Here is a 24,462-nt window from a genome sequence, read left to right as displayed (position 1 = left end):
CTTCTGCTTCTAACACCTCCTCCCAGTCTTCTCCCTCTGACCACCCATCATTGTCCCACCGCCCCATTCTGGGCTCTGAACCTTCTTCCCTTGGGGCTTCCCCTGCTGGCACCTCCCACCACCCCTCTGCATCCAGCCAGTCTGTACGGGGGGGGGGGAGCCCTGTTGTGCTAGGGGGAATCCTGGCACTGGCTTCCGCTAGCACATCTGGTTTGTTGAAATTGGCCCTCTAAAAAACCAAGATGCTGGAGAGCTGGAGCCTCAGCCACAGCTTGTCTTGAAGTGCACTCAGCCAAGCAGAAAAGGGGGGGGGGTGTAGGGTAATCTGGGTGTCATGCGGGGGAATTAGAAAGGGGGACAGCTAGCAAGGAGACAGAAGAAAGCAAGAGGGCACAGGGGCCAGGAGAGAGAGAAGGCACACCCTCATAGAAGCCCAGCAAGAGATCTTCTTGAACAGAGGTGGAGAGTATTTACAGCCCAAGGGGTCACATTCCCTTCTGGGGGCCACATAACAGTGGTGGGTGTGGCCAGAGTAATATGTAAAAGTTACATTTGCACAGTAGTTCCTGCGCATGTGTGCACACACACACCTATCCTACAGGGGAGCCAAAGTGTTTATTAGAGTTCAAGGGCCCAATCCAGGCAGGGAAAAACACTCAAGCAGGGTGTGAAGCAGGGCCTGTAGCAGATGTGGCTGAGGAAGGGCTGTGGCCTGAGGAAGAGTCCCAAAGGCCAGAGAGACTTGGAGGGGCCTCACCCCTGCTCTTGAATACACATGCCCCCCACCCCATTATGACTTATTTTTATTTAATCCAAACTAAAATAAATTTCCAATAGTTCGAAAATAGTTGGGAGTAATAATGAAAAGAACCACAAACCAGTGTCCAGGGCAGTTCATTGGCTTAAGGGCAAACATTTCCTTCTCAGCCTCAAAAGAGAACATGTTGTCACTGTAGTGCTGCCAGTGGCCAGAAGCCTCCCACAGTTTACTGTTGTAGATATTAGGAGACACAACCTCTGTGAAGTTACGCCGGTGATATTCTTCCTGCACAAGGAAACCAAATTCTTAATAAGCAGTAGGCAAACACACACAAACCAACTCTTGTTCTTTAAAGTATTTGCATTATTAATGATTTGATTTATTCCCAGCCTTCACCCTAAGGTCCCAAGTCAGGTCACAATTTAAAGTACAGTACTAAAAACGCTACTAAAAAACTAAATGAAAAACTAAAATGGTACTAAAAAACCACATCAAATGCCAGGCAAAGAGGTACATCCTTGTCACCTTAATTTATACCACACTTGCAAACAGGAATAGCCTTGCTGATCAGACCATTTAATAAGCATGTTGATACTTCTACACTCAAAGCTCATACCTGCTTAGAATTTATAACGCTTTTATCCTACCCTTCCTCAAAAAGTGTTGAGAGGGTGGTGTACACACACTCCAAATTTCATCCTCACAGTAACCCTGTGAGGTAGGGTTAGGTGAACAGATGGTGACTGAGCCAGTATTACGCACTAAGCTTCATGGCAGAGTGGGAATTTAAACTGGGCCACTCTAATCCCTACCCAGCACTAGCTCTTCAGTGGCACCACCTACAAAAGGTCACGGTTTGTAGAGTTCCTGCTCTGGGCTCCAGCCCATCAGCCATGCCACTTTCTAGAATACTCCATTCCGCACCCCAACAGCCAGCCAGCACCTTGTAGCCTCTGAGCCTGCTCAGACCTCACTGGGCTGTCCTTTGGAGTCCCCTCTTTAGGGTTTCTTTTCTCCTATAGGTTGTTTTGTACTTCTGAAAGCCTCAAGCTAGCTGGTATTTGCTTCTTCCAGGTGGGCAACACTGTTTGGGTTAAATAAAGATCCAGGCCATAACAACCATATAATTAAATAAATAAGTAGCAACCAATGTCCATTTCTCTGCAGGGGAAAAAATATTTTATAACAATTTCAAATGAGTAAATGTCACTTACTTTGATAAAATCCATGAGTATATTATAAATAAAGGCACCTCTGGGCAGAAAGAAACAACTTCCTGGACTCAGTTCATGGAAGAAGAAGAGTTCTTGTTCCTGTATCCACACAATCAAACATCAGAAGTTAAAAGAAGACAGAAATGAGGCTTCTGGTCTCTACAAGATGGCGAACAGAGCACAGATCTGATCACTCTGACAGATCTGAGCCCCATGGAGAGTCAGGGGGAAACGCCCAAAAGTCTTGAGAGGGTCCTCAAGATGTTGAGGGGTCCAGCAGATTGCAAAGAGCTCTCCTGCAATTCCCAGGTCCCTGCGCCGAAAGGCTCGGGAGAGTGGGTGAAAGAGGCGAGACTGAGTGCAGCCTTGGCAGCAATGCATCTCCGCAGGAGCGAAGCCTTAACGCTTCAACCACCAGCAGAGATTTTCCATAACCAACATTCAAGCCAATGGAAATGTAAGAAGATTCACTATTGAAATTAATTAAGCTTAATTCGGTGCCAGACGAAGGATTAAAAAGGAAGTCCGTTCTTCATCTTCCGGGTAATTACCGTATTTTTCACTCTATAAGACGCACCAGACCATAAGACGCACCTAGTTTTGGGAGGAGGAAAACAATTTAAAAAATATTCTGAATCTCAGAAGCCAGAACAAGAGGGATCGCTGCACAGCGAAAGCAGCGATCCCTCTTCCTGTTCTGGCTTCTGGGATAGCTGCGCAGCCTGCATTCGCTCCATAAGACGCACACACATTTCCCCTTACTTTTTAGGATGGAAAAAGGGAGTCTTATAGAGCAAAAAATACAATAACTGTACATGGAAAAAATTGCAAGTGGAAAACTTTATCTTATTTGATATTTACGGTGTGGGCCTGCTGATGGGAGAATTCAAAGCAACTGAAACCCATTCTTTATTGTTTGACATTGCTACGGGATTTTAAAGACTTGGTATTTGTGTATGGAAAAGGGAAGGTAGTGCCAGGACTCTGACAACACCTGAGAGCCCTTACGCAGCCCTTCCAAAGCTTTTCCTCAGTTGCAGGGAGGAAAGGTTAAGGCAACTGAAATCCACTCTTCTTGGCTTGTTATCGATACTGGAGTATAAAAGAGGAAACTGGATTTTGGACTGCAGCTGCCGTTAAAACTGAACTCAGCAGAGGAAATTTGGATTAAGACAATTAAAGTACTCTGTTGGGGGAATATAAGATAGACATATCTTGGCTGGAGGGATTTACAGAGCACTGAACTCGGTTTCCTGTATATAAATTGGAATTTTAAGGAGAAAAAAATCTGGAAAGGGAGGTTGATATGCCTATTTATAAGGATCTTCAAGTGCTGCAACTCTACATTCTACCCTGAGACATTTTAGAAAATTGGATACTGAGTTTAGTACTCTCTCTCCTGGACAATTAAGTGGTAATTCTTACGGATATATTGTTTCAGTCTCTTCTTTAAGGTAGATATTTGTAATATATGAATATCAACTTCAAATTTAGTTTTTATGTTAAATTGCATATGTGTATAAACGGGTCTGAGGGACGCAGGTGGCGCTGTGGGTTAAAGCCTCAGTGCCTAGGACTTGCCGATCGAAAGGTCGGCGGTTCGAATCCCTGAGGCGGGGTGCGCTCCCGCTGCTCGGTCCCAGCGCCTGCCAACCTAGCAGTTCAAAAGCACCTCCGGGTGCAAGTAGATAAATAGGGACCGCTTACCAGCGGGAAGGTAAACGGCGTTTCCGTGTGCGGCTCTGGCTCGCCAGAGCAGCGATGTCACGCTGGCCACGTGACCCGGAAGTGTCTCCGGACAGCGCTGGCCCCTGGCCTCTTAAGTGAGATGGGCGCACAACCCCAGAGTCTGTCAAGACTGGCCCATACGGGCAGGGGTACCTTTACCTTTACCTATAAACGGGTCTAAAGAAGGGGGGTAGTGGGAAAGCACTGAAACTGTTTACTGTTTATTGGGAACTTACACTGAATGGCCTTGAAACTTGGTGAAAACTGGATGTTTTGAGAACAACAGAAAGACAAAAATATGACAGTGATTAAACAGTCAGAGTTGAGTCTGAATAGAAGGGCCCAAGTACAGGACCCAGGGGATAAACCTCAATCTGAATTGGAAAAAGATTTCATGAAAGAGATGAGGGAAATTATGGCTAAAATAACAGAGGAGTTTACAACCTGAATGGATCAAAGCATTAAAAGGTTGACAGAACCGATTGAAACAATAGAGTCTTGGACAGGGAGAATTGAGGAAGGGGGTGTTCCTAGGCAGAGGTTGGAAAGGAAGCCTGAACACTGGGAAAAGATGACTGATATGAAGTCCAAAAGAACAGGGTAGATTTGGAAGTTTTGTGGCTTAGGCAGAAAACCCTTGAGGAGGCCTTGGTGAAAGTACAACCTCTGAGACTGAGAGAAGTTTAGAGGAAAGGCGAGCTGGAACTTGCCTCAACTGACAGATGTTTTCTGATGAAATTTAAGTACGCCAAAGTTAGGAAAAAGAATGGGAAATGGTCTTGGAAAAAGTTATTGTTTATGTGCAAAATATTGTAGATATTGGTACATTACCAGGCTTTGATTAAACGCTTGCAATTAGTAGAGATGGGGATAAAATTAGAAGGGAAAAAAATAGTTAAACACAGATGTGGAATGCAGAAAGTTGTTTTAAATGTAACTCTAGATGCTTAAATAACATCTGTGTTAATGATTTGAAGTGTAAATGATTTGAAGTGTTAGTAAGTTTTGATTAACTACAGGTAATTATTAGAAAATTGGATAAATGGAAATGGAAGATAATTTTGTTTATATAAAGAACCAGAAGAGGGGGTGGAGGAAGTCCAGAGATTCCTGGAATCTCGGAAAAAAAGGTTTTGAAAAGATACTGCTGTACATAGGGATGGGAGGGTAAAATGTTCTCTTTTACTAATGTTAATGTGGAATTAAATTGTGAAAAAGAATAAAAAATTATATAACAAAAAGAAGACGACAATCATTATCCTGTGCAGTCATGCAACGCAAACATGTCATTCAACTGACTTATTTTTCTACAGTGAAATCAAGCTGGCATGGAGGTGGATTTCCACTCTCTGCTGTCAAAAGCTTTCCCTTTCAGCAGCACTTTGCAAGGTGCTTTGAAATCCCTACTTCAAGACTTCAATATATATTGCATATGGGGTCAAATTTGGCCCTCAAGACAGATCTGGATAAGAGAGCCAAAAAGGTTCCTCCACCTTGCTTCTCTTTTAACCCTCATGTCAGAAAGCTGCTTCACACTTGAACACAGCTGCACAATGCTGGACTGCCCATTGCTTCAGTCTTGAGTCAACCCCCGCTCCTGAAAACACGGCAACTGTTCTGCAGTGTACACTTTTAACAGTTCCAGGGAGCTAAAACAATAAAAGGACTCGTATGTCACATTAAAAACCAACATTTATTGCTGCATTTGTTGCATATGTATTGCATCTGACAAAGAAACTAGTCCACAAAGGCTTCTGCCACAATAAATCTGTTAGTCTTAGATAAAAAAAGGTTTCAAAGCCAAGAGAATGCATACAAACCATACTTTGCCAATTTTCCTGTGATCACGATTTTTGGCTTCCTCCTGGATCTTCTCCCACTCTTTCATCATTTTGTTTTCCGGAAAAGATATTCCATAAATTCTCTGCAGTGTTTCCATGTCAGCCTTTCCCTCCCAATAAGTGGAGGAATTCTGTTGTTGAAAGTTACCCCAAGTGTAAGTACATTGCAAGAAAAAAATGTAATCTGAGCCATTTGTGGGAAATAAACCATCTCAGATTGCCCAGCAATTCTTTAAGAAACTAAGTCTGCAATCCTGTGCATTATTTACTTCTGCTTAAACCCCACTGAATACAGTCTGACAGTGATATTCATTCCTTTAGGTCTCCTGCTGCCCCCATATGCTTGGAACTTCCTCTCAAAGCACCTGTGAGATGCACCCCCTCTCCCTCCAAACCCACCTTTTCTGCAGGGAAGCTCAAAGAAGCGCTAGGAGCGACCAAGGCACCAGGGATCCCATCTGCCCAAATAAATTAGTGGCTCCCACCTACTGTGGAGACAGATGTCCCAAAGGTTACAAGAATATCTAGAAGAAACCTTCTGCAGTAGACACTAGCTCAGTGTTTCCCAAACTTTTTTGGGCAACGGCACACCTGTTTACTGAAAAAAAATCTCACGGCACACCACCATTAAAGCCCCGCCCCGTGACGTCAGCGCGCAGCGTCACGCCGGGAGGGACGCACGAAAGTGAAAGTTTTTTCCCTCCCCCTTGCCGGGGAACCTCCAAGCTTTGGGGGTGGGAGGAGGCAGCAGAGCGAGGGACTGAGGGACGGCGGCAACTGAGGCGGCGGCGGCTGTTGTGGTGGTGGCGGCGATAGCGGGCGGAGGAGGGGGCGGCGGCGGGGCTTGAGGAGCCGTCGCCGGGAGTTGCTGCTGCTGTTGTTGCTGCTGCTGCCCGGACATGCCGGCCTCCTCCTCCTCCGCTGTCTCGCGCTCCTCCCTTTTGCACGCGCTGCCCCGCCGCTCGGCACCACCACCGCGGAGCCGCCCCCGGCTCGACGCGGATCCTCGCCGCCGCCGCCTCTCACCGCCCGACTCGCCCGCCTCCCTCCCACGGCACACCAGCCAATGTCTGACGGCACAGTAGTGTGCCGCGGAACACCGGTTGGGAAACACTGCACTAGCTAAAGGTTTACAAAGAAATTTGTCACTTGAAGCTTTTAGGGTTAGATCTTTTCTCTCAGGCTCACAAGTTGATGTTAACTCAATTCAGTAAATAATCATTTAAAAGGTTTGATTTCTTTATTATATGAAATGTTAACAAATATTTCAGTCTGCTCAGAACCAGTGACTCTGGTGAGAACTCAGTTGAGATACTCCAGTGGAAGAGGAGTGGTGGAAAGAATTTTGGCTTAAACCACCTTCTGTCTGCTCAAACAAGAGAAATCTCACTGAGCCAGTTCATGGCTAGTACTTTATGCCTAGGCAGCTTTCATTTACCTTGTGTGGCCAGCAGCTCACCCATGTGCTGGAGGGGTGTTAAATTACTGGCACCTATAGAGACATGTGGGACGCAGGTGGCGCTGTGGGTTAAACCACAGAGCCTAGGACTTGCCAATCAGAAGGTTGGCGGTTCAAATCCCCGCGATGGGGTGAGCTCCTGTTGCTCGGTCCCTGCCCCTGCCAACCTAGCAGGTCGAAAGCACGTCAAAGTGCAAGTAGATAAATAGGGACTGCTCCAGCGGGAAGGTAAACGGTGTTTCCGTGCGCTGCTCTGGTTTGCCAGAAGCAGCTTAGTCATGCTGGCCACATGACCCGGAAGCTGTACGCCGGCTCCCTTGGCCAATAAAACGAGATGGGCGCCGCAACCCCAGAGTCGGTCATGACTGGACCTAATGGTCAGGGGTTCCTTTACCTTTATAGAGACATGTGGCGGGACTGCCCTAAGGTTGCAGAATTTTGGTGTAAATTCTTCAGTGACCATTTCTTTAATTACAAAAGACAGTAACTCCATCGCCTTATTTATATTATTGAATCACAGAGAAGGAAGCAGATTTACAAAGTAAAGAGCTTACCTTACATTTATTAACACTACACAGGCAGCTTTCGCAAAATTTTGGAAGACATTTGGTTTGCCTACTTTAGAATACTGGTTTACAAAAGTATGGCAGACAGTCTTCCTCAAAAAGATTTCTCATTAAACTAAAAGTACCCAGAGGACCAATTACAAATAACTTTTCTTTTGCCAAATGGTATCATTTTATTTCATATACAAATTAGGAAGCTCTTGGCCAGATGGTTCTTTTGGCATATGCCAAGATATGGATCTTGTGATTCCAAGAACAGAAAGTGGGGTTCTTATATTTGTTTTTCATAACAAGCCAGCAAACATAATGATAAATGTATATATATCATAACTCTGCTATGACCAACCGTTTATACAAATATACGCTGCAAGTTTCCCCCCTCCTGTTTGTGGAGGTACTGGCTATTATTTGCTTCTCCCCCCCTTTGACCCTGTATCTTGTTTCTTTCTATTTTCCTTTAAAAAATCAACAAAAGTATTTTGAAAATAACAAAAAATCAGTGGTTTACATATCAACCACCACATTCAATTCTATCAATACGAAAAGTCCCCACCTCAAAAAAAAATGTTTAATATACAGTGGTACCTCGGGTTAATAAGGCGGCTGCTTAATTCGTTCTGGAGGTTGATTCTTAACCTGAAACTGTTCTTAACCTGAAGCACCACTTTAGCTAATGGGGTCTCCTGCTGCTGCTGCGCCGCCAGAACACAATTTCTGTTCTCACCCTGAAGCAAAGTTCTTAACCCAAGGTACTATTTCTGGGTTAGCGGAGTCTGAAACCTGAAGCGTCTATAACCTGAAGCGTCTCTAACCCGAGGTACCACTGTAGTTATAGGGATTGCAAAGCAGAGGCAATATTATTATTTGTTTGTTCTGAAATAGAAAAAAGTGTCTAAACAGCCAAGCAATACAACAGCCTTTGGAAGATGAGTGGACCGTCACACAGTACCATACAAACTGCATTCCATATTGTCAGGGTTTCTGGGAGAGAGGAGGAGATGACAGAGGAGACGGAGAGCGAGTGGGAGGAGGGGCAGAAGGATGAGGAAGAAGATGACGGAATTCTGAGGGAATCCACGAGTCTGAGCAGCGAGTCAGAGGATTCTCAAAAGGGGGTTACCTTAATCAAGCAAAAGGGAGGAGAAGGGAGAAGCGGAGAGGAGCCCAGTGGAAGACAGACGCAGCAAGAGGCGTCTCAGCCGGAACGGAGTAAAGGGGGTGGAGTCGTCAGCCTCTCGGAGGGAGCAGGATTAGGAGAGAACAGAGAAAGGGGGTTGGAGCAAGGTGTTCAGCCGGAAAGGGTGGAGAGCAGAACAAGGGGTGGTGTAGCGGTCGAAAGAAAGGTCAGCAGCAACGTACGCGCGCCAAGTTCAAACGTAGAGGCGCGCGGAAGTGGAGAGAGCTCAGGGGAGGAGCCCGGCCCTAAAGCCAGAAGGAGGGGGGAAGAGGCGGCAGAGGATTCAGCCTCAGGCGAGTCACGGAGAGAGGGAACCCAGGGGGGCAGGAAGACCCTGCGGAAAAGAAAGGAGAGGAAGAGGTGGTCTAGAGCCAGGCTATTAAGTTGGTGTGGAAGAGGGGAGGAGTCAGAGGGGACTTCAGCGGTCTAACGTGACAGACGTACGGCCACGATGCTGAACTGTACGAGAAGCAGAAATCTTCAATAAACTTTTCCTGTAAATAAACTGCAACGGAGTGAGGTCTCTGGTGAGCTGGGACCCGTCCTGGGTGGCCGTGACAGTAAGTCCCCTCTCAGAAAGCAAAAAATTTTTTTTGCGAAGCTCACGAACGGGAGCAGCCATGAGCGCTGAGGAGCAGCTGGTTGCACTGCGGGATCAGGTTACCGCTCTCACATCGGCAGTCATTGCTTCGCAGAAGAAGAATGACGACTTGGAGAAGACGTGCCAGGATTTGCAGGCAAGGTGGGAACACGCGGACAGGGCGGGGGCCCCAGGTTCCAGAGCGGAGGGCATTGCGCTTGGACGGAGGGGGGGTGCCCTGGTTCCGCATTTTAATGGCAACTTGCAAGACTATCCCAATTTCAGAGCGGACGTCGTATATGCACTGCATTTACTCCGTCACGATTTTAAAGATGAGGAGGAGAAGGTGGGGTTCATTGTTTCGCACCTGCATGGGGAGGCCAGGGCTTGGCTACGCAATCTGTGGCGCGAAGATGGACCGGCCCGTCGCAATTCAACTGCGTTCATCAAAGCGATGGATTCTTGTTTTCAATCCTCTGTGGATGTGGACATTGCGCGCCGTCAAATGCACGGGCTGAGGCAGGGGAAAGCGACTGTGCGCCAATACCACTCTAAATTTTTTGCATTGCTCACCGCCTTAGATTGGCCAAAGGACAGTAAGCCGGTCAGAGATCTTTTTTGGGAGGGATTGAGCCCCCCCATCAAGGATGAGATCGCTAGGGGGGACAGACCCCAGACCCTAGAAGACGTGGTGCAACGGGCTTTAGCTATTGGAATTCGACATGAGGGACGTCCGTGGCACGAGGAGGACGGGCCCCAAGCGCGTGCGCAAGCGAGGACTCTCCCTTTTGTGCACAGGGATTTCAGCCGTGCGCACCCCTCGCCAATGGGGAAGGACAGCGAGGAGCCAATGGAGATTGGTGGTGCTAGGGCTCAGAAGCCATCCCAGAGCCCTGTCCCTGGTGCAGCCAAAGCGAAGCCTCCTAGAGGAACCAGGAAGTGTTACATCTGTGACAGTGCGCACCATATGGCGAAAGAGTGCCCCCAGAGGCTCCAGAAGCACACTGCAGCACTGGCGACTGTAACAGCAGAGGTGCAACCAGGGGAGCAGCTTCAGGGAAACGACAGTGCCTGGCTGGAAGCAGAGCTACTGGGGCTCAGCCAGGCGGATCTGTAGACAAGCCCCCAGCATCACTGCAGAGCGTGGACCCTTTGCCTCCCAGACCGGCAGTTCTGCTCACAGCAACACTCCAGTTGCCTGATGGGAGACTCCTCGAGGTTCCAATAACGATCGATTCGGGAAGCAACGCCGACTTCGTGGGACTGCAGTTCGTTAAGCAGCACAACATGGCGCTCCTGCCTGCAACGACGCCTCTAAACGTGGTCACGGTAGACGGCAGGAAGTTGCTGGGGGGGCAAGTGGTGCAGCAAACCCCTCCCATGATGATGCAGATTGGCAACCATCGAGAACTTATTAGTTTCAATGTCACCCACTTATCGGACACACCCATCGTGTTAGGCATGAGTTGGCTGGAGAGGCACAGTCCCGCGGTTGCGTGGTACCAGCGGCAGATCACCTTTTGTTCATCGTATTGTGCTCAGCATTGCTTTCAGACCGATCAGGGAGGAGAAGCCGAGCAGCAGTTGCATCTGGGTATGGTGCAAACAGTGCCTCACAAGTACCAGGACTTCTTGGAGGTTTTCTGTGAGAAGGAAGCTGACAAGTTGCCGCCTCACAGACCTTACGACTGCGCGATTGATTTAGTGCCAGGGGCGCAACTGCCTGCTGCCAAGCTGTACTCCATGTCGGAAGACGAGATGCAAGAGCTTCGGGAGTTCATAGACCATAACCTCAAGCGAGGTTTCATCCAGGAATCTAAAGCAGCGGGTGGCAGCCCTGTGTTCTTTGTGAAGAAGAAAAACACGCCCCAAAAAAGGCTTATAGTGGATTACAGGTTCATAAACAGCTTGACTAAGCCCAAAGCTTTCCCCATGCCCAAGATTGACGACCTTTTAGCGACCGTCAGGAGGGGCAAGATTTTCACCAAGCTGGACCTACGTGGAGCTTACAATCTCATCCGCATCCGGAAAGGAGATGAGTGGAAGACCGCCATGTTCACCCCTCTGGGCACATACGAATACAGAGTCATGCCTTTCGGTCTCCAAAATGGCAGCCACGTTTTTCAAGCATTTATGCACCACGTGCTAGCAGGTCTCCTCTACAAGAAGTGTGTCTGCTTTCTCGACGATATCCTGATTTTCTCGGAATCGCCGGAGGATCACGATAAGGACGTGAGGGAGGTCCTGCAGAGGCTGAAGGACCACAGGCTGTACGCCAAGTTGGAAAAATGCCAGTTTGATGTCAGAGAGGTTGATTTCCTTGGCTACAAGTTGTCCGACGAGGGACTGGCCATGGACAGGGCTAAGGTTCAAGCGCTGTTGGACTGGAAAAGCCCTCGAAATCGGAAAGAGGTCCAGAGGTTCATCGGCTTTGCCAATTTTTACCGCAAGTTTATTAAAGGTTTTGCGAACGCGACGGCGGCTATCACTGACACCCTCAGTTCCAAGAAGAAGAAGTTCGTCTGGACCGAACAAGCGGAGCGGTCCTTCCGGACGCTTAAAGGTCTTTTCGCCTCCGAAGAGCAGCTGCTCCACGTGAATCCCGGCAGACCCATGCGGGTAGAGACCGATGCGTCAGACAGAGCGGTTGGGGCCGTTCTTTTGCAAGAGGATTCACAAGGCAACTGGAGACCGGGTGCGTTCTACTCCCGGAAGCTCAGCAAGACGGAGCGCAATTATACCATATGGGACAGGGAGTTGTTGGCCATTCATGCAGCTTTCAAAGCGTGGCGACACTTCTTAATAGGAGCCAAGCACACGGTGCAAGTCCGCACGGATCACAAGAACTTAGAGTATTGGCGGACGGCTAAGTTACAGACCCAGCGACACATGCGCTGGGCGGAGTTCTTTGCGGATTTCGACTTCAAAATAGAATACATCCCAGGAGACTCCAATGTTATTGCAGACGCGCTGTCCCGAAAGCCGCAATACTTGGAGGAAGCAGCTCCAATCGCAGCAAAGCACATTTTCGCACCGCAGGCGTGGACGTGCGCTACCATCGCAGTCGACCTGGACGCGGTGCGACGCGCGTTGCAAAGGGATCAGTTTGCACAGTCCAAGATGGAGGAGCTACGCGGAGGGTCGCGAGACAACGATGAGTTCCAATTGCAAGATGGACTTTTGACTCGTAAGGGTGCCCTTTACGTGCCCACCGACGATCTTCGAGCCAAGGTTCTGCAACAATTGCATGACGCCCCTAGTGCAGGCCATTTCGGCAAAGAGAAGACGATGGAGTTGGTGGCTAGAGACTTTTGGTGGCCCCAGATGAGAGGAGAGGTGGCGGACTACGTCGCCAGGTGTGATATCTGCCAGAGGTCCAAACCAGTGCACCAGAAGCAGGCGGGATTGCTAGAACCGCTGGAGACACCGCAGCAACCGTGGGAGAGGGTAGCGTTGGACTTTGTTACGGACCTGCCCAGCTCCAGAGGTAAGACGGCGGTGTTAGTGGTGGTGGACTTGTTCACCAAGATGGCGCATTTCATCCCTTGTGCCAAGGTGGCGACGGCAGAACAGACCGCAAAGCTCTTCATCGATCACGTCTTCAGAGTGCATGGACTTCCGCAGTCCGTCTTGTCCGACAGGGGGCGCCAGTTTGTTTCCACTTTCTGGCGAAAGCTTCTGGGCATCTTGCACGTCAAAATCAACCTGACATCGGCGAGACATCCACAAACCAACGGTCAAGCGGAGAGGGTCAACGCGATCATGCAGCAGTACCTGCGGTGCTACGCCAACCAGCGACCTGCGGCGTGGGTGGACTATCTGCCGATGGCTGAATTCGCCTACAACAACACGAAACACGCATCCACCGGGGTGACGCCTTTCTTCGCGAACAATGGCCGTCATCCCAGAACCTTCCCGAGATTTGCGGCACCAGGAGGGGGGGGGCCTCAAGATGCCGACCAGTTTGCAGCGGAGTTGCAAGAGGTGCACGAGGAGCTGCGGAGACATTTGGAGCTGGCAAAACAGGCGTATAAGGTGCAGGCCGATAAGCACAGGAGGGCGGGAGAGGACATCCAGATTGGGGACTGGGTGTGGTTAGCAGCCCACGCGATGCCGGCCAGGTCATTGGCCAAGAAGAAGTTAGGACACAGGCAGCTAGGGCCATATCAAGTTGAGGCTAAGATCAATCCGGTGGCTTTTCGTCTAGCCCTTCCGGAGGGTTCCAGGGTGCACCCGGTCTTTCATAGGTCGGTGCTCACTCCCTACAAAACCCCACACAGGTTTCAAGAGTCAGGAGCACTCCCAGAGCCACGTAGGAGGGCGCCTGAGGGGGGGGAATCGCCAAGACCAGAACCTCTTAACGAGGTCACAGAGATACTGGACTCGAGATGGGGGGAGGAGGGAGTTGAATATTTTCTAGCCAGGGAAGGCACTCCGGCCTCTGCCAATAGCTGGGTGCCGGGTTACGCGTTGGACGAACCCCTGTTGAAGGAGGAGTTCCATGCACTTTTTCCGCACAAGCCCATGCCCGAGGAGTATTTTGATGATTGGCTTTTCACGCCCACTTTGTCAGACAGCACGTTCGAGGGTTTCTCCTCACCCGAGGGCCATACGCCCGAAACAAGCCCGACCAGGGATCCGAGACTGGGGGGGGAGGAGACAGGCCCTTGTTGGTGGGTGGATCAGCCAAGGGAGGCATGGAGTCAGAGATGGATGGTAGGTCCTTGGCAGGCAGCGCCAGGAGAAGCAGTGATGGAGGAAGAGACTGTGAGGTCTGTGGGTGGGGAACCCGAGTTCGAACACACGTATACGGAGATGACAGAGGAGAACGTTGAAGTGGACAACTTGTATCCTGAACCGACCCCGGAAGAACCACGTTTTCCTCAACCTGCACCCGGCGAGCGGGAGGGGGGAAGGGGGGGCTTCGAGGGGGGGATGGATGTCAGGGTTTCTGGGAGAGAGGAGGAGATGACAGAGGAGACGGAGAGCGAGTGGGAGGAGGGGCAGAAGGATGAGGAAGAAGATGACGGAATTCTGAGGGAATCCACGAGTCTGAGCAGCGAGTCAGAGGATTCTCAAAAGGGGGTTACCTTAATCAAGCAAAAGGGAGGAGAAGGGAGAAGCGGAGAGGAGCCCAGTGGAAGACAGACGCAGCAAGAGGCGTCTCAGCCGGAACGGAGTAAAGGGGGTGGAGTCGTCAGCCTCTCGGAGGGAGCAGGATTAGGAGAGAACAGAGAAAGGGGGTTGGAGCAAGGTGTTCAGCCGGAAAGGGTGGAGAGCAGAACAAGGGGTGGTGTAGCGGTCGAAAGAAAGGTCAGCAGCAACGTACGCGCGCCAAGTTCAAACGTAGAGGCGCGCGGAAGTGGAGAGAGCTCAGGGGAGGAGCCCGGCCCTAAAGCCAGAAGGAGGGGGGAAGAGGCGGCAGAGGATTCAGCCTCAGGCGAGTCACGGAGAGAGGGAACCCAGGGGGGCAGGAAGACCCTGCGGAAAAGAAAGGAGAGGAAGAGGTGGTCTAGAGCCAGGCTATTAAGTTGGTGTGGAAGAGGGGAGGAGTCAGAGGGGACTTCAGCGGTCTAACGTGACAGACGTACGGCCACGATGCTGAACTGTACGAGAAGCAGAAATCTTCAATAAACTTTTCCTGTAAATAAACTGCAACGGAGTGAGGTCTCTGGTGAGCTGGGACCCGTCCTGGGTGGCCGTGACACATATTATTTGATGTACAGTCCAAATTTACTACAAAGCAACCCCATTTCAACACAAGGGAGCTTACTCCCTGCTATAAGGGTGTTTCACTCTTGAAAATCCTAATCTTTAAAGGGCTTGCTTACCTTAAAAATCTTTAAGGCCTTAATTTTCCCAGTATGCCTCACGTGAGGGCCTCTGCATAAGTCAATCAGCGGACCACACCTATCAGAAGATTATAAAGGTTAAGATGCAATTAGAAAAAATCAGGTTCCCAATTCATTTAAGTCTATAGCCAATCAAAAGGTAATCCACTCTTTGAACTTTGTCACACATGCAATTGTGTTAATCTGAACTTCTTGCACTTAAAATGAACCTGAGGCATCACACCAAGCCCTGGTTTGTGCTTCCAAAAATGTAACTGGGAACCAGGCTTTGTGGCTGCTTGTTCTCAGATGTGCCCCTCTCCATGGCGCAGCAGTTTCTAAGGTGGAGCAACAGCTTATAACTACAGCTTTTCAATTCAGACATTCCAAAATACAGCTCAAAACCACTGTCTACAAAATCCACCTCAAACCATAGCTTCCATTTCTGATTGCATTGCACAAACTGTTGACATAGGGATCATAATGAATCTTTGTTATGCTTCCCTTTAGCTTGATTTATGAACCTGTATGTGTATATTGTATATTACAGATTATATGTTTAATTGAAACAAAAGAACTTCACGAAACTGCATTTACAGTGGTACCTTGGGTTAAGTATTTAATTCATTCCGGAGGTCCGTTCTTAACCTGAAACTGTTCTTAATCTGAAGCACCACTTTAGTTAATGGGGCCTCCCGCTGCCGCCGCACGATTTCTTTTCTCATCTTGAAGCAAAGTTCTTAACCTGAGGTAATATTTCTGGGTTAGCGGAGTCTGTAACCTGAGGCGCCTGTAACCTGAAGCATACATAACCCGAGGTACCACTATACTGATCCTTGCCTCACTTGAACCTCCTTTTGTAGAGTTTAGATTGTCAGATCTGTGCAGCAGCAACCTGCCTTTTGCTTTCCATAATGCACCATGTACCCTGATGGTGTGATCAAAGAACCATCACAGAATTGCAGAGTTGGAAGGGACCTTGGGGGTCATCTAGTCCAACCCCCTGTGATGTGGGAATCTGAGTCAAAGCATCCATGTCAGATGGCCATTCTGCTTAAAAACCTCCAAGGAAGGGGAGTCCACAACATCCTAAAGGAGACTGTTCCACTGCCAAACAGCTCTTACTGTCAGAAAGTTTTCCCTGATGTTTAGTTGGAATCACCTTTCATGTAACTTGAAGCCACTGGTTTGGGTACGGTACTACCCTCCAGATCAGGAGAAAACAAGCTTGTTCCCTCCTCCATGATGTATGTTATAAGCAATAATAATAAAGCAACTATGTTCTCATTATATATACAGTATTTTTTTTCTAAATTTGAGCATATAATTTTCTCTCAAAATTTAAAATTACATACATCTTACAAATGCCTTCTTCCTAAGAATTAAAAAAAATAGCACATTTGAAAGTTTGAGTCAAAACTGCGCATCCTTTTACCTGTACACTGTAGTTGTTGGTGTGTCAACCTTGTCATTCAAAATTCGGCATTTAAACTGGTTATACTATGCAGAAGAGGAGCAAAAAGGTAAGGGAGGAAACAAAATGAGAATTTGAATTTTCTTGAACAAGCATGAAGCCATATACAGTACTAGCCTTCTGCAACCTGGTGCCCTGGAGATGTCATACAACTATTATCACCTCTACTGAGTGTGGCCATTGGTCAGGCATGATGGGAGTTGCAGTCTGGGCTGCCTTATTCTGGCAGACCACTGGCCTACCTCACTTCCTATTCCGACAAGCAGCAGCTCCAGGGTGTTACTGTTGAATCTTTGTGAGCATCTTTTCAAACTCACAAGGTGTCCTGCATGCTCCTCTGCATGCTCCACTCTGAAAGTTGTCAAGCCTTTTGTGGAGACAATCACTGATGCAATAAACTCACTTCATGCCCATGGTTCAGGCAGTAAGGGTTATTGCCCGCTTACAGCTGAATGGTTCTGTACATCATTGGCCCATAAATCAGTCACTAGCCTGCTGCTAGGACGGTCTGCATCTGGAGATGGTTCTCCCCCTCCCAGCAGGGAGAAGAGGAGAGAGAGAGAAATGAGCAAACTCAGCTCTTTATCTCAGTCTCTGTATCTAGGCCCAAAGAGACACTGGGCAGACCCTGAAGCCACCTGCTTCTAGATTGTTTACATTGCACTGTGCAGATAAGGAATGGCTACTAGTTTCTGTTTCACATATATCTACAGTTACTCCATATCCTTTTGTAATTGAAAATGCCAGAGATTGAGCCTATGACCTTCTGCCTCTAGAGTACGGTCCCTCCTACATTCTTATTTAAAATGGGCACAGCAGCCGCCTTATTGTGCAGCCCTTGCAAGATTTCTGGATGCCTTGCTAAGAGCTTCTGGACTCCTTTCTTCAGACATAGCCTGGGAAGATTGACATTCCTACCAGCCAGAGAGTATGTTATGAAACATGCAGGGGAAGCTAGACAGGGAAGAGATGGTTTGGCTGCATATTAGCTATATTAAGCACAGCTTCTTTCAGGACACAATTTCATCACGAATTAAAGAAGATGGTGAGGTCACCAGGGCCAAAGTAACTGCAGGCTAAAGCAGTCTCCGGCTTCTCAAACCAAGAACTGCTAACAGAAGCTTCTGCTCTGAAATAACTACAGGCTTAAGCTACACACGGCCACTTGCGGTGACTTTCTCTTCCTGCCCCAAGCAACATTTCAGGGAAAAAAGAGACTTTGTAGGACAGGGCTAGGGAAGAGTACTGTGGGCATGTACCTGGTATGAAGAGCAAGGAGCATAAAAAATGGTTTGCAGCCTGGTGGGCAGGGAAGAGGAAACAGACAACTGAGAAGAAAACACTATTATCCCTACAGTGGGATGGGGAACCTGTGGCCCTCCATAAGTTGTTGGGCTCAAATTCCCACCATCTCTGCCCACTGACTATGCTGGGAGGAGGGGGGGTTATGTAAGCTAGAAGTCCAACAACGCTGGAAGAGCCCCAGGTTCCCTATCTATTAAGAAAGGAGAAAAGCAGCATTGAAAATATTTTCCCCTTTCCTGCCTGCTGTCTCCCTTGCACCCCTGACTGTGGAAAGTCAATGGTTTTGAGGGAGTATCTGCATTTACATGCTGTGGAAACAGCCAGCATGAGCAAGTACTAGTCTTCAGATTCCAAAGTTCAGAGCAACGTTTGCAGTGGATGATTTTGAACATTAGAAAACCCAGAGACTTACCTTAAACATATCCAGCAGGATTTCTTTGCGAACTTCTAGCCTTTCAAAAGGCTGCTTCTCTTTTATGATGTTTTTACACAGATTCTCCAGGGCTGGAAATTCTGTACTAGATACACCTCTAGAAAAAAGAAATGCCGATGATCTTAAAGTAAAAGAGCATGTAGAGCAGCATGAAAGTTTATCATCCTCCATTACAAGCTGAAAATCCTATGCAGTTCTTTTTTTCACCATTGTATGGCAGTTTAAAGAAGATGGTCTTATTTATGACTAAAGTTCCTTTAAATTATAAACATGCAGCACAGCCCTAACCATGTCTACTCAGAAGTAAGCTTCCTCCCAGATAACTGGGGTTAAGGTGGCAGCCTTAGTTTCTATACATTTAAATATATAAATAATGATGCATTTAAAGGGCAAACATTTTAATGAGCAATATAGACTTTTATTATTGATTTAATCATCTTGGATTTTGGGGAGTGGCAAGGTTGATGTTTAGACACCAGGGAAAAATTGTTTATTTCCACATCTGTATGACCATTTAGCTCGCTTAGCTTTACTCTGCACACCTTACTGTGGTATGTTGTATTTTTGTTCTGGAGTGCCTTTGATCATTGTAAACCACCTTGGATACTATTGTTGGAAAAGCAAGGTATAAGGATTTTAATAAATAAAATACATTTTAAAATGTATGCAATCAAGACATTCAAGTGGCAAAGCTTTGCCTGGGCTATCCTCTGAGCCTGCAGGTGGGGAGATTTTGCATGCGTCAATTTTCCCTGAAAATAAAAAAAATAGCTCCCAACACACAGGAAAAAATAGCATGTCAGCAAAGAGTATAAGCTGGACCCTTTCCTTTTCCTTTTTAAAAATGGTGCCACATGTTGGACAGAGTATGCAACTATTCCAACATCCCACCTCCAGCCTCAACTGATACTCTCCACATCTGCACCACTTGATTTTGCTAAGTAAAGCTAATATTGTCTAAGATTTGCTATATAAAAATATTGGGTTCAGCCAGCTTTGGAGTATGAAATTCTATAACCAATGGTTCTTTCATTAAGAATAGTCATATTTTGCCTCTACATTTCCACTGGTGAAAGGAAATGCAGGCACAAAGACCTCCTTTGCAGAACACATTACTGCTACTGAGTACGGATGCTATGGTGAAGATAGTAAATATTCTAACGTAGATTTAAGGAAGAGGTTACATTAAAACCCAAGTTTATACTTCATTTGTGCTATACCAACTCCAAAATGCCAAGACTTGTTGACAAAACAATACCTGTTTTCAATGTACATGTCATAATAAAAACCATTCTCAATGGGAGGACCATAGCACAAGCATCCACCATAATAACTTTCCATTGCTTCTCCAAGAACGTGAGCACTAGAATGCCAATAAACCTGCATGCAAAGATAAAAAATAGATCATGAGGCAATTAATTATTAGTAAGTTCCCTATTCCCCTCACAGATAGATTAGAGCTGAGCAACACACAATCAAATAGTTACGTTTTCCAATATGAAACCTTTGCCTGTACCATGCCCCGTGTATCAGAGATGGGCAGATTTCACAATCTGTTCCCCCACCTCGAACCCTAAGGTCCATCAACCAGAGCCAGATGAAACATGTTCACTCACAGAGTAGAGCCAATCACCTACTTGCCACCTTGAGCCAACTACTGGGATAACATGTAGATTTGTATATCTGAGTTATTTCAGATCAGGGGTTCAAACACAGAATTAGCTAGCAAAAATACCTGATCAAAAGCAATCTCTTAGCATTCAAGTGTTGTAGCTAAAGAACAACAAGGTTGAGATAGAAAATTATCACAGCAGATTATTATTTTTTGGTTACTTTCAATTTTACTTGCTAAAATATTAGGGATCAAAAACTCCAATCAGCTGCACATCACTCAGAGCTCTTATTAGTTGGTCCTGATCTACCTGATCCATGCCATACATGATCACCTGTACATGGTTAGATAAGGCTGGCTCACAATCCTAGTCTACAATATATAACCTTTTACTTCCATCATCCCTTCTCTATTTCCACACTGCTGCTATGTGCCATCACCATACTAAATTCCACAGAGGGGACCTGGCTGCCAGTGGCTGCTGGCATCTGGGTGAGGAGAGGAGCGGGCAGTATGTGGACTGTGCCTGCTGTTGTCCCCTGGCAAGCCCCAGCTCAGCCTCTCAGTGCCAGCCCCAGTCTGGGCAGCATCGCCTCTGAAGCTCGGCTGCCTGGGTCTCAAAAGCACCAGGTGAGGGAGGAAGGTGGTGCAGCCTCTGATGGGCCACAGGCTCTCATCCTGGGCTGTCCTCGATTGACTCTGGCTTCCTTCTCACTGCCCACCCTCCTGGCGACATACCAGTGAGGGGCAGCCTCCCCCAATATTTTACTGAAGTTGGTGCCATTGCCAGGCAGCCAGTGGGAAAGCCGGGGGGCGGGGGGGGGGCGGGTGCTGGCCTGCCATGGCACCCACCTCGTTTCGGCTGAAAAAAAGCCCTGCCTGTACAAGGATTTCCTTTGCTGGATCAGGACTTTTGTTTTCAAATTATTTTACAAAGAGAGAGATAAAAAAAAAAGTTTACGTACAGCTTGAGCTTCTTCACTATCAAAGGTGAGCAGCTCCAAGGAAGAGTCTCTTTCCATCGGCCGATCTAAATCCCACAATTCCCCATTCACTTTGGCTATGATGGCATTATCAGCAAGTCCACGACTAAAGAGAGCAAAGGCATGCTAAAAATGTTACCTCTAAAAAACCTGCCAGAGATGTCCTCCTTTTGAGGCCATCAAACTTTTAATTCTAAAGTTGCTGAGAGATGGGCTTGATGGTAGGTCAGAGAGAAAGGTACAGATGTTAAAGCTTAATTGTACATAAAATAGATGTGCAAAAAAGACAGTTTAAGCTTTAACTTGCACACAAAGTATTTTTAGCATTTCCCCCTCTCTAATCACAGCTATTATATATTTCTCTCTACGTGCTTTTTTCTGTGTGTACATGCATACATAAAAACATTAATCCAACCCCCTGCAGCACAGGAATCCTGCCCACCACCATCCCTGGGTGGGCTCAAAACACTATCCTTCTGGTTAACAGCCAGACCCACTGACCCACTGCGCCATCTGAGGATGACAAAAACCCTGTCTGCAAGGAAAATTACCTAATTCGTAGAGCTAGCTGATGTGGAGTTGTTTTCCAGGATTCCCCCTCCATCTTCCTCCCATCCACAAGAGTGATATTGATAGGTCTGCTTTGGCTGGATGCTCTGGAATCAAGGAGAGCATCGTGCTCTTTCTTCAGTGCTTCATATAACTTCAGCCTTTCTTTGATGAAGCTTGGTTCCTGCTGTAGCTGTTAAAAAGTGTGCAGGGCAGAATGTCAGTGCAGGCCTTCAACACAAATAGGGCATGGAGAACGCATGTGAAATATTAATATTAATATTATTAATAATAATATATATATGTCACCCATCTGACTAGGTTGCACCAGTTACTCTGGGCGGCTTCCAGCAAACTATAAAAACAAAGCAAACATCAATCATTAATAACTTCCCTATACAGGGAAGTTCCAATGGGAGCTGCACAGTTGCATGGAAGCTCCCATTCACTGCAAATTCCCACCACCAGTTACTCTGGGCGGCTTCCAGCAAACTATAAAAACAAAGCAAACATCAATCATTAATAACTTCCCTATACAGGGAAGTTCCAATGGGAGCTGCACAGTTGCATGGAAGCTCCCATTCACTGCAAATTCCCACCACCAATCACTTTCACTGTATCAATAGTAGCTGTAAACACATGGGTCAGAATCGTGAACAGCTTGGACTTCATTTGACATTTCCAAATGACATTTTCAAACTGCTGTAGTTGAAAAGGAAAGTCATTATTTAGTCAAAAAGTGGCTTATATTGTTCCCTGTCAAATGGAAATGGCAAAGGCAAAAATACAAATGTGAGCTCCAGCCGTACATGCAGCTCCCATCCTCCTATATGTGTAGCTCCTCCGGACCATGATATAGAATCTCCTATAACTCTCATCCTAGCTAAATGATAACTCATGCCTTCTTTTTAGCTAGCTGGTCCTTATATTGGACAGCACTGGACATTCGTAAAGCTCATATGTTTTCCATTTATTGCTGCTCATCTTCAAGACTACTTACTGAAAACTGGGAATCTGCAGATAATCATAGTCCACCTCTTGAAATCACAATTTGTATTGTAGTGGTATACCTGTGCCTGGGTTGCAACCACCTCAGGCTGTGCACGGAAACTACTCCAAGCAAAAGATCCAAGACTGGGGAAGAGGGTTTGATCCTTTCCTCCCAGCACTGTTTTCCTGATGACTTCTACCCACCCAGCAGTTATCCTTGAATCCTAAAATTGTAGAACTGGAAAGAACCACAAGGGCCATTGCATCCAACCCTCTGCAGTGTCAGAATCCTTTTGCCCAACTCGGTGCTTGAACACACAATCTGAGATTAAGAGCCTCATGAGCTAAAAAGAGGAAAGTTAAGGTCAAGGATCCCCACTGTCTCATCTAGTCAGGCACAACAGAGACAAAGACAATGCCAAGAGTGGCTACCTGGACACCCTAAAAAGTTCACATACCTCACTTCTACATCCATCAGCAGCTTGACTTTCCTTCTTCTCCCTTTTATGTTTACCCTGGTGAACAGCAACGTTTGCATTGGGAGGATCCTAAGTAAAGAAAAGGTAGAACTACATTATATATAAAAATTTGCCAATCCAAATGCCAGAATCAAAGTCAAAGCAAAAAAAGTGGTCAGAATTAGTAATTAAAAACACAAAGACAGAGAGGGAGTCAAGGAAATTAATTTCAAAAGCTCAAATCTCTGAACTGTAATGCCAATTACATTACTAAAGTACCATGTATTCTAGAGATACTGTACTTCATCAGTCATTAACCGTGACAGGGCCTGCTGTGCCTGTAGAGATCAATATGGAAGAGACGTGTTATTGCAGCTGGGGAAGATGAAGGGGGTGGGGGTGGATATGTATATAATGTTATAGGTTTTGGGGGGAGCCCTAAACCCTAGAAATTAATAAATGGTGGGATTTTGATTAATTGGGATGTGGATGAAAGTACAAGCTGCAGAACACTGCCAGACAAGGAATCCCTGGGCTGGCTTAGCAAAGAGAAAATCTGTTAACAGGACAAGATGGCCCAGGGAGATAGAAGTTGCCAAGGTGTGTTGGAGATGACAGGAAAAGAGAGGTTTTGAGCAAAGTGTTCTGGGAAGAAGGAGAAGGAGGAATAAAGCGTGGGATCCATCTTGGGCAGGCTGGGGGCGATGCCTTGGTCTCCAGGGCTGCCCTGCTGTGGGGGACAAGCCCCTCTTGAGAGGACCATGCTGTAAGATCGGGACTCCCTCCATGCACACCAAAGGTGTAAATAGGGGAATGAACCATCATTCTTAAAGCCACGACCGCCTCCGCCCTGTCTCGATTCTCCAAAGGACTGCAGACCCCCAGGGAGCGCCCGGACCCCCAGGAATCTTGCCGCGGGGGGGGGGTGGCACCCCACTTTTGTGGCAATAATCCTGTCCCTGTTGGTATGGGACTGCAGCTTTGCCCGCCCTTCCCTTGGAAGCAAGTGCGCGCCCCCTGCCCAAAGCTGCCCGCCGCTCCAGCTAAGAAGCAGAAGGGAAGCGCCGCGACGCCGCCCTCCTCTGCCCGATGCCCCCGCCAGACGCCGGCCTTCCCGAAGGGAGCCCCGGCGGACCCAAGGCGCTCTCTCCCGGGCTCGGACTGGCCGGCGAGGCCCCTGTCCGCCCCCCGCCCGCTCCTCACCCACCTGCGCGGCCGGCCGGGGCTCCGGCGGAGGCCTGGTCCCGGCGCGGGCCAGCTCTGCTCCGAGGCTCCGCCGCAGGTGCCCCAGGCGGTAGCGGAGCTTCTCGTTCTCGGCCCGCAGCGCCTGCAGCCCCGGGCTCGCCTCCGGCAGCGGAGCCCCGGCCAGGCCGCCCTCGGGCCAGCGCTCCGGCTCCTTCAGGCGCGCGATCTCGGCCGCCAGGCAGCGGAGCTCCTGCTCCTGCCGCGCCAGGCGGGACGCGACGCCCTCGGCCCAGGCGGGCGCCGCCATCGCCCTCGCC

General features: G+C 47.9%; 1 protein-coding gene across 3 annotated transcripts in view; it reads right to left on the bottom strand.

The window, feature by feature from the left end:
• The window catches only part of LOC309356283 (threonine--tRNA ligase 2, cytoplasmic-like), a 34,915-nt gene extending 10,453 nt beyond the window's left edge, over nt 1-24,462 (bottom strand). Inside the window, exons 1-11 of one of the 3 annotated variants that reach the window (XM_081887642.1) lie at nt 24,168-24,462; nt 22,961-23,050; nt 21,515-21,705; nt 20,946-21,069; nt 19,627-19,748; nt 18,348-18,465; nt 16,592-16,656; nt 15,157-15,235; nt 5,528-5,674; nt 1,975-2,073; nt 879-1,045 (exon numbers count right to left, since the gene is read on the bottom strand). In XM_081887642.1, coding sequence (XP_081743768.1) covers nt 879-1,045; nt 1,975-2,073; nt 5,528-5,674; nt 15,157-15,235; nt 16,592-16,656; nt 18,348-18,465; nt 19,627-19,748; nt 20,946-21,069; nt 21,515-21,705; nt 22,961-23,050; nt 24,168-24,452 — 1,487 coding nt within the window. In that variant the 5' untranslated portion in view covers nt 24,453-24,462. Of the gene's footprint in view, nt 1-878; nt 1,046-1,974; nt 2,074-5,527; nt 5,675-15,156; nt 15,236-16,591; nt 16,657-18,347; nt 18,466-19,626; nt 19,749-20,945; nt 21,070-21,514; nt 21,706-22,960; nt 23,051-23,239; nt 23,259-23,779; nt 23,801-24,167 lie in introns of those variants that run through there. The other 2 variants (XM_081887643.1, XM_081887644.1) reach the window with 2 other exon arrangements.

The sequence above is a fragment of the Podarcis melisellensis genome (genome assembly GCF_964234715.1).
Source record: "Podarcis melisellensis genome assembly, chromosome: 14".
NCBI lineage: Eukaryota > Metazoa > Chordata > Lepidosauria > Squamata > Lacertidae > Podarcis > Podarcis melisellensis.
The sequence above is the reverse complement of the archived record's forward strand: the minus strand, read 5'-3'. Positions and strand labels throughout refer to the sequence as shown.